An 11,059-nucleotide genomic window follows, 5' to 3' on the forward strand; every position below is an offset into this window, starting at 1 on the left:
GCTCTCTCACCAGTCATCAATTTCACTGTACAATGACAAGATTGCCCTCACCCCAAACAACCTCTCTCCCATTTTCTCTCTCCTCTTCATCCTTCGGAACCACCACCACCAAATCGCCGCCGTCATACGTGGCCGTCGCTAATTCCGGTCGAGTACAATCCGGCAACCGAAACCGCCATAAATCGAGCTCAAGCCCCGTCATCGCCACGTCAGCAATCGAATTACTTCGGACCACTATCTTCGTGACACCTGGGTGAATCTCAACCGTATCCGCCACCACATCGGACGCCACATCCGTGTCAAACACCGTGAATTTGAAGAAATCAACGGTTTCTTCGATGTCCACGTCGGCGTCTGAGCAAAAGGGTAGTTCTAGAACCTTCGCGAAGATGTGGGGAAGTCTTCGAAGCTTCTTTTGACCTCTGCAAGGTGTTGTTGAAGACGATGATGATACGATGTCGTATCGTAGGGCTATGTTTCGCTTCTTCGGTGCTGGGTGGACCTTCATTTGGGACGAATTGGAAACCAAACCCTAATTCGTGGGAAATTTTTAGGGAATTGAAAAAATTAAAATGAAATTAATTAGGGTTTTTGATTGAAGATCGGAAATTCAAAAGGGGGGTGAAGAAGAGTTACAGTGAATGTATGTGTGGTTGAAGATTTGGGGATTTCTTTTCTGGAGTTTTTTCTGTGTAACTGATTTTTTTAGGAGATAAGAAAAAAAAAAAGGATTTATATATATACTTGGTAAATATGGTAATTAAACGGGTTACACACACTATAATTTAAGTGAGGTTTTTTAATTCTTGTGATTATCTTGATTTGATCGTCGTTTTGGAAGTTTGAGGTGGTGGGACCTTAATTATGTGCATTCATGCAATATCATAGATTCAAAGCCAAACCAAATCTTTGTGTTATGACTCTTGTGAGCTCATGATCAATGCTATTCCGTATGTTTCTAGTATTTATATTGGCAATTGCTTCGTTAGAGCAAGTTTAGCCCGAAGTGTTAAGCCTTGAATGTGACATCATTTTTTGTGCTTTCCATTGAAAATGACGTCATCACATTCATGTTAAGACTTACTAAAACTTGCACAAATTTATCACTTTAGCCCTAAGACTTAAATATATAACATATTATATGTAGAAAAGTGTAAAAAAAACTAAAAAAAAAAAAGATAATAAAATAATAGTGAGGTGGGTCCCAATCTCAAGTCTTAAGTTGAGTCTTGAAATTTCAAGACCCAACTTAAGACTTACTTGAGATTTAAGAAGAAAAATGGGAAAAGTCTTAAGCATAAGTTTTAAGACTCAAAATGATGATGTCACCTAAGACTTGGGGCTCTAATGTCCTTCATACCAATGATAATCTAGCTCAACAGAATATTAAGGTTCCTATAAATTGCCCTTTATGTAAAGTCATGATGAAACTTAGCTTGTGGCTGCCTAATTTTTCATTATTGCCAAGAAACAAACAACCCCTTGGTAATGTCCAGTCTCTAAAAAATTCGAGTCAACTCAAATTGTTTGCCAACTAACTTGACTAATTAACACCCTACCCCTATTATAAGTTTAGAATTAGAGGTTATGATTATGTAATACTTCAATTTAAGGGAAGTATATATCCATATTGCACAGTCAATTAAATTCTCTTCTTATCGAGCGACATTGTTATTAGTCTTGTAACTAGTCAAGTACATCATGTCTAGTTCAACCATGAGCTCTTGGCTACCGAAAATAACCCTTTAAAGTTAATTATCCATAATTAATTATTGAATGAAGTACCTCATAGCCTCATAGGGCATTACATAACACGTACATGGATGCATCACTTCATTTGTTATCCACATTTTGTAGCTTATGATAAAGCCATAATATTATTGCTGCAATTACATCGTACCTTCAGTTCTTCATACCTTCACATGTAACAACAGATGATCATAAAAGCTTGTGAATTGTGACTTGTCTCAAATTTTGGGCCACTTTTCCTCCCACTTTTAATCAGCAATTAAGTCATCATCAATCTCAAATGTCATGTCTTTTTGTGTACTTGTATTAATCACCTTCTTATCTTCTTATCAAAACTTTGGTCAATATTTAAAGGCATGAGTTTCTTCACACAAATAGAGTAGTATTCATTTCAATCTTTCATACCCGCCTACTCGGTAATGAATAAGAGATTTTTAAGAAATTGCCAAAAAAGATTGAACTACAAATTTAAAAACTTTTGACTAGGTAGATTAATACAGCGATATGATACCACATGTACTAAGTAAATGATAAGCAAAAACCTTGCTTCTCAAGGTTGTCAATAGACAAAGTCATACCTTTTCACGATTATAAAATAATTAGTCACAAAATTTTCGAAAGGGATAGTTTTACTCATGAGCTTAAAAATAGAGTTACTTACGTTATTATATATGTAAACTAGCCAAACAAAATTAAGTCCAAGCCATCGTAAACTCCAAACTGAGACAAAGCTATCTAGCTTAATGAATATAGGTCCGGTTCTGTTCACCCTATTTTCACTTATTTAAGGGTTAATAAGTTCAGATAAGATAAGTTTAGGAAAAATAAGTTCAGATAAATTGTGATAAGGGTTAATCAGGGCTACCCAATTTAATTTATAACTAAAATAAGGGCTAATAAGTTCAGATAAGTAAAAAATCAGGTGAATAAAACGCACCCATAATTGTATTCTCAAGGCTCAAATACTAGACCTCTAATCTTGAAGCAACTTACTTATGAGTTGTCTATGTGATCAGAGTATATATTGGTAGTTTATGCAATAATTACCGAGTAGATATTTTAGAAAATATCCTTCATAAGGAGGGCTTTTTAATGATTTTTTATCTTTTTTTTAGGACAAACGGGAACGGGGCAATATTATTAACACCGAAACATATTACATCAAGTCAAGCTCCGCTAAAGTGATCACACTTTGCGGATAATCATTCAAATACAATTGATCAACCCCATCCCCAGGCACGAGTCTAGCTATAATATGAGCTAAAACATTAGCATTCCTTTTAATATGAAAACAACTAAAGTAATCAAAAGTGTCCCCTGCCAAAACAATGTCCTCAATGATCAAATCAAAAGGTGATTTCCCAACCTTCTTTTGTTGCACCGCTTTGACCACGCTAATAGCATCATATTCAAGCTCAACCAATTTATATCCCAGATTCTTTACCAGCATCAAACCCATCCTAGCAGCCCGTGCTTCAGCACTTTTGACGCAGTCATCACCCACCACTCTTCTCACCATGGCAGCAACCAACTTCCCCTGGCTATCGCGCACAGCCACGCCAAGACCCACACACCCTTCAGAGATCATAGCAGCGTCAATATTCACCCTCACCATATTCCCCACTGGTGTCACCCATCTGCTACTAGAACCAGCCCCTCCCACCACCATATTGCAACAGACATAAGAGTTATACTTCTTAAAATCCTCAACCAGCCTGAGATAACCCATCGTACCAACAATGTCACACTTCCAAGGATTATTGAAAACCACCGAGTTTCGATAAGACCACGCAGCCCAAGCAATAGAAGCAAAGGAAAGGAGCTCAACACGATTTACCTTTGATGCGACCCAGGGAAATAAATTCATGAAATTAGGGGACGGAGCTTCCTGTAATAGCGAGCTAAAGCATGAAGTATCCCAAATTCTTTTCACATTTTTGCAGTAAAAAATAGCGTGACAAATCGTCTCACTTTCTTGCAGGCAAATAGGACATTTATCCTCCGCACACACATGTCTCTCCTTCAGCCTACCCAAAGTTGCAAGAGCACCAGAACTAGCTTTCCACATAAATTGTTTTAACTTGGGTGGGCCACCCAAATTCCACACCATTCTCCAAAAATCCTCACCTGTTCTGCCAAACAGCAACTCCCACCCTCTAATATGCCCCAATCTTCCCAACCAATAAGTTGATTTTGTTGAAAAAATTCCATCATCAGTAGGCCACCAAAACCTGATATCATCAGGATTGCGCACACTAATAGGAATACTTGCTGCCTTCATCACGTCACCAGCTACAAGATGTGTCTGCAGGGCCTCCATTCTCCACTCCCCCGTAACAGAGTCAATAAATGACGATACCTTCAAGTCCTCTGGGCTCTCATTATTCGACACAGGAACAATTGCAGAGCTGCTTCCCGGCAGTCACGCATCATCCCACACTCTAATGCACTCCCCATTGCCCACTCTCCACTTCAAACCGTCAAGAAGCAAAGCTTTCGCTCCCCAAATGCTACGCCATACATAACTCGGGTCATGACCCCTTCTAGCCTCTAAAAAATCGTCATTCTTAAAGTATCTTGCCTTTAACACTTTATAAACAAGGGATGTTGGATTACACAAGAGTCTCCAACCTTGCTTCGCAAGAAGAGCTTGATTAAAGACTTTTAAATCCCGAAACCCCATTCCCCCATGAAATTTGGGCAAACACAGCTTATCCCAACAATTCCAATGCATCTTCCGAGTTACTCCATCCGACCCCCACCAAAACCGAGCATGCAAAGAGTGTATGTCATCTAACAAACTATCCGGAATTTTGAAGAGACCCATCATATAAATTGGAATCGATTGCGCCACCGCTTTAATTAAAACCTCCCTTCCAGCTTGAGACAGTAACTTTCCCTTCCAACCTAACATTTTCTTCCAAATCCTCTCTTTAAGGCAATTAAAAATACTCCTTTTTGATCTTCCAATCAAGGTCGGGAGCCCTAAATATTTTTCATGTTTCACCACTTCCCTAACTCCAAGAACCGAAACAATATCCCTCCTTCGATTATGCTCCACATTTTTGCTAAACGACACCTACGATTTATCAAAGTTAATTTTTTGCCCCGATGCTCCCTCATAAATGCTAATAATATTGGCAATTTTAGAGCATTCTTGGAGAGTGGCTCTAGCAAACAAGATACTATCATCCGCAAAGAAGAGATGAGAAACCCTTGGAGCTCCACGACACACCCGAGCACCATGGATTAAATTCTCACAAGCTGCTTTTCGGAGAAGACTAGAGAAAGCCTCTGCACAAAGAAGAAAAAGATATGGAGAAATTGGATCCCCTTGCCTAAGACCCCTAGTAGGAGTCACATCACCATCCACAAAGCCATTCCACTTAAAGACATACTTCACAGTGGATAAACAACACATGACCCTCCTCACCCAACTATTGCAAAAACCAAGCTTACTCATCACAACCTCAAGGAAAGACCATTCAACTCGATCATACGTCTTACTCATATCCAACTTCATTGCCATAGTACCCGTCTTTCCTTCCCCTTTTCTCTTCATAGAGTGAAAAATTTCGAAAGCCACAATAGCATTATCCGTAATCAACCTCCCCGGGACAAAGGCACTCTGATGATTCGAAATAATATTCGGAAGAATTTTTTTGAGACGGTTTGCCAGCATTTTCGAAATTATCTTATATATGACATTGCAGAGGCTAATGGGGCGAAACTCACTCATCTTTCGGGGCTCATGACACTTGGGTATAAGAACAATACAAGTTTTGTTGATGTCAGATAAATCAATGTTGTTGTGCCACCAATTCAAAACATAAGACACCACATCAGAACCCACAATACTCCAGCATTTCTGATAAAAAAGAGCATGCATACCATCGATCCCCGGCGCTTTATTAGGATGCATCTGTGATAATGCTAAAAATATTTCCTCCTTCGTCGGCTCACAAACAAGAGCATTATTCATCTCCTCCGTCACAAGGGGTTCTAGACCTGCAAGAGCCTCCTCAAAATGATTTTTTATCTTACCACTTGAAAAATAATTGCGGAGTAGATACTTGTAACAAACCAATGCTAGTGCAATCATAGTAAAGCCCATTAATTGAATAATTGGGCCGTCATTTGTATTTTAAATGATAAGACCTTGGATAACATGGAGTATAAAATTGAGAGAATAAACATTGGCATTTTACTTTTATAAGGAAGGCCTGGACATAAAGTAGAAATGATGTGGGCTTAAATAGAATGAGACCCTTTCGTACCCAAACAAGTTAGAGTTGAGCGAACATAAATCATCCTAAACAACGACCCCAAATTCAATACACCAAACTTAGAGAAAGGCAAGTAACATGAATTTATACTCTTTTTTCTAAAAAAAAATTTAATTTTATTATTATTATTATTATTTATTTTTTATTTTAAATAATGCTAAGAAAAAATAAAACATTAAGAAACCCTCCTCGCGGGTGGAATTTCTAATACGTCAGAAGAAATGATGGAAAATAAAGAAGAATTATTATAAGGAACAATATCCATAATATAACTAACTAAATGACCATCATTTGCTTTCCACTTCGCTGCTTGATTTGCCTCTTGAAAGATATGACGAATGCTCCAGCTTCCAGTTATCGAATTTGCCAAGAAAAACCGGTACTTGTAATTGTAGTACACTAGTACCTCCATTTCTAAAAGTTCTTAACACTTTCAATTTTTATTGTTTTTTTTTCCAAAATCTCTTCATATATTTTCTTTATTTCATTATTTCGAGTCACTATCTCATATTTATCCACCTAGTTCTTTTACGGAGTACTAACTAAATTTTGACAACTTTTTCGTATATTATCTATCATTTTTTCTTATACATACCCACTAATCACGTCAACAATTAAATTCAACACTATCCCTCCAATTACCTTTATTTGTATTCGGAGATAGTATTAGAAACTGTCGCATGCATTGTCATGCAACAACATTACGTAGCATGAGTATCATGTAATTTATCATCAATAGTGTTTTTAAAAGCGACGTATTAATATAGAAAGTATATAATATAGTATCATACATACGAATGTCGTTCTCAAATCTTGGAAGATGACCTACCCCCTAAAAATTTTCCTTAGTTTTTGCAATTTCTATCTATACCCTGTCATTTGGATAAGCATACTACACGCAATATGTATGACTTCTTAGGGTTAGACAGTTAGTCATGAATAACTACTCGTATTGTAACAATTTTATTGTATAATTAGTTTGCCATTTATACATAGGTAATAATCATGAGATTACAAGGTCAAATCCCCCAACTACAATAATCATGAGATTGAGGATCCCTTCCTTCCCCCTCGCTCACTTCCAAGTGGCTCAAATATCATACCCAAAAACTGTGATGATTGAGATTTGATTAAGGTCCTCTTTATCGTAAAAAAATAAATAGGTAATAAGAAATATATACCCATGCATGCATGGAATAACATTGATTTACATTGGACATTTGCAGGCATATCATCTAAATTTTGCTCATCAAGACATATTATTCACTCAGTTATGAAAATTTATTGTCAACTTTTGAAAATAAATTTGTTGTTACTCTTCTCATTGGACTTTTAATAATGTAATGTATGCATGCGTAAATGTACATAATATATATGCTTAGTGGTTAGTGCTAATTAATTCAGTTACACCAATTCCTACTATCTCTGATCAACCGTACCAACAAGCTTTGGCGATCCACCAACTCCATTTGATCCACCTAACCTTAAATTTGTTACACCGTAACAATCGAAATTAAGAATGAATGAAGCTACTATACATTATACAAATCGAGTATCTTCTGGATAAGTTACCCAATAATATTATTATAATTAATCAAGGTAAATGATTTGATAATAACTGGTTACTAAGAATTGAATATTATTGAAAATCTTTATGTATGTTAAATATATCAAAAGCAACACAAAATTATAATTTAGTGATAAATGAAAAATATAAATTATTCTTCTCCAAATGAGGGAAATATCTTTTATACCTTAAATGGTGTTAGAACAAGTATTTATATCATTTGTATATATGTATATAGGATTGCAATAAATTTGACAGGGTAAAAGGTTGAAAAAGAATTCTACAAGTCATCAACATGTCACCATTATTAAATTCAATTTGAAAAGTATGAGTTTATCCATGGATCAACCAATCAAACTAACACAATCTCACATTTTAAAACTCTATCTAAATAGAAAATAATAAATCCTTACATAATATTCCGTACATAGCCTTGAACCAATTCAAGGCATGACAGCTTGAGCAAAACAAGAGATGTTCGTTGGTTTTTAGCTATTAAAATCTCTAAATTGTACCAATTGGTTGTTGGTGTACGTAGTGGTGATTGAGACTACATTTGGTAGGGAGGACCCGTGTTCGATCCCCCGCAACAACAATCGGGAGGGGATTGGAACCTAACCACCCACAACTGATCCCCGAATTCGGATTAGCCCCGAAGGGTGAACCGGATGGAACACCCAAAAAAAAAAAAAAAAAAATCTCTAAATTGTGAAGAGTATTTTTCCCAATTCCTCCAAAAAAAAAAACTACTTTAAAAATCCATGTCACAAGAACTCTACTTTAAAAGGATAAATGTGTGACCTAAGGACTGAAAATTAGCTTACCATTAATTAAACACTTAAGTAGTGTACCATGTACATGCATGGTACAATCACAATATTTTGTTGTGCGTTTAGAACTCTCCTGAGTCCTAAATGTGCCTTTAAAAAACAGAACATGTATGTTAGTGTGTACAATACATTATAGACTTAACTTCACCTGCTACTTTGCTAGCTTAGTACAACTAAGACTTTCTTTGTTCCCTTAAAATTTTAACACACTACTAATTAAAAAGAATGTTATGTTACCAAAAATGGCAACACTAATTTGGTGAGTTATACAAGTGCTAACCAAAATATCCAACATGCCTCGAATTTGTGGAGTTGATTAGATGGGGAAAGGAAATAAGGATAGGTGAGTAATATGGAGAGTGGGTGAGTCTTCAGTTCTTCAGTCTTCTAATTTTAAAGAAACTGATGATGCATGATTTATCAAAAATTAAGTTTCTAAATAGTAAAATGACTAAATGAGTTAATTTCTAATTAAATAATGAGGCTCTATTAGTACGTTTTATAGATAACTGACTGCATTATGTAACCGCTTACAAAAAAAAAAAAAAAAAAAAAAAAAAAAAAAAAAAAATCTGTATTAATGACCAAATAACCCTTATACACTATACCGTATAAAAGACATGAAGGGCAAAAATAGGATAGAATTGTTGCTTAGTGTAGCTTTCGGCGTGAAAACAAAAGGTGAGTTATAATAAAGGCGAAAAATGGGGTTGCCTTTATTCTACTTTGTGTACCCCACAAGTAAAGAATCCTTTCATTTTATATTTTCCAGGCCCCAAAATGGAAACACGATACCCTTTGCATATTACTTTGCCTTACCGGCTGCAGCCGGTGGACCACCTCACAACAACTGCCATTTTTAGGTTGCCTATCATCTCCCTTGTCTTAATCAATCTACTCACTCAGAGTTAAGTATTGGCGCATAGCTGCAATTTACATGCCAAGTAATCAGTTATACAGCAAAAGAGTGGTGTTTTTTTTTTAAAAAACCTAAAATAACTTTAAATAGTACTATTAAAGTAGCTTATACTCTAGTAATACATTAAAAATTCGACTGTAAATATAATGGTACGTTAAAAATATCACTGTAGCAATAAAAAATTCTTATATTAGCGTGGTAGGATTCGAACCTCAAACTTCTAAAATTTTATATAAGAGTCTTATCAAATGAGTCAACACTTTATTGATTGATAATAAAACCCTTTTTAGTGCTATGTCTTAGGTAACAGTTATTGGTAACACATAACGATTGAAACATACGGAGTACTTCGTATTTCTTATCAAAATACGGAGCATTACAAATTGTTAGGAAGTTGACAAATTTTGTGGAGGAGGATCTCACAATAACAAAATTCTAGTTCAGTAATTCATATTATTGTCGTCTTAGCCTCTTAGGGATGAGTTATTGTGATTCTTGTGTACTTTCTCCGTTTCTTTCTAGTTTACACTTTTCTTTAATCATATTTGTTAATGCACAACTTTAACCATTAATATATTTAATTACTGATAAGTAAAAATTATGAAAAGTTGATATTTTGAAAATATTATTACTTCGTATGACGAATCTAACAAGATCTCATGTAACTATAATTTTCATTACATATAAAACCAAACATGATATGGTTAAAGGGGAGTGTGTAAATAGTGATGAAATCAAAACATGTCAACTAAAAAAAAGGTAGTATTATATTTATATTATTATACGCTTTTAAAAGTGTTTAATTTTATTCATTCAACATTAGTATTAAGGTATGAAGATTTCATAAAAGATCAAAAGCAATGTATTTGTCGAGTACCAAGCTAAAATTGGTCTAGTGGTAAGATTGTCATCTTCCAACCTTGAGGTTGGGGGTTCAATCTCTTTTTCTTTACCTTAAAAAGGAAAAAAAAAATATTCATTGAGTATTAGTTACTCGTACAATACAATGAGTCAAAGCTAGTACAAAGCTAACCTAAAATTACCCTTAATTATTGCAATAATTCACAAAAAGTTGTCCCCAACTTGTGTCAAGCTGTAATGCGATTATGACAAAAAGAGAAGAAATATACTACGTAAATTCTGTATAATTATGAGAAGAATAAATAATTAATAAAGTAATTAATTTTAATGGAGGGTGTCTCCTCCTCAAGATGTTCCCCGCCTCTCATTATTCTCTAGTATTGTCGTCTAACCACTAAACACAGGACCTATACTTGGCTGCCTTTTCATTATTTGTGCAATTACAATACATAATCGTAGTTAGGGTACATGGACATTGCTTGGGTTATTATTTGATAATTTTCCGAATAATGAGCAAAGGGTATTATTATTGGATTCATATGCATGTATTGTAGGCATAATAGATTATATGGTCTCGATTCATTTTTGAAAATCGAGTATTATTGTGCAATAATTGAATAAGTTATGAACTAAAATAATAATAAAAATAAAAACACTCGATTAACGTCTAAATCTTGAAAATTATAATACACGAAGTACTGGTATATGCAACATATTTAGAATTAGCAATTTAAATGTAAAATTATTACAAATTAAATTTAGAATGACAGCAAATTGTGCATTATATTTTGATGTTAATTATTGGATAGTGTAATAAGGAAAAAAAAAAAAACAAGTATATGACCAA

At 34.9% G+C, this 11,059-nt stretch overlaps 1 protein-coding gene and 1 pseudogene across 1 annotated transcript; both read right to left on the reverse strand.

Annotated features, from left to right (window-relative positions):
- Positions 1–2,905: 2,905 nt before the first annotated feature.
- On the reverse strand, positions 2,906–4,069 carry LOC145577838 (uncharacterized). The gene has a single exon (XM_081635272.1). It carries the CDS (start codon positions 4,067–4,069, stop codon positions 2,906–2,908), a length of 1,164 nt encoding a protein of 387 aa, XP_081491398.1.
- A 102-nt stretch (positions 4,070–4,171) lies between these two features.
- On the reverse strand, positions 4,172–4,663 carry LOC145577845 (putative mitochondrial protein AtMg00310 pseudogene; annotated as a pseudogene).
- Between the last annotated feature and the right edge of the window lie 6,396 nt (positions 4,664–11,059).

This window comes from Chenopodium album, chromosome 2, assembly GCF_948465745.1.
Source record: "Chenopodium album chromosome 2, dcCheAlbu1.1, whole genome shotgun sequence".
Taxonomy (NCBI): Eukaryota; Viridiplantae; Streptophyta; class Magnoliopsida; order Caryophyllales; family Amaranthaceae; genus Chenopodium; species Chenopodium album.

Coding starts and splice junctions, on each gene's coding strand:
- LOC145577838 (XM_081635272.1), bottom strand. CDS start 4,069: ATGGAGGCCCTGCAGACACATCTTGTAGCTGGTGACGTGATGAAGGCA.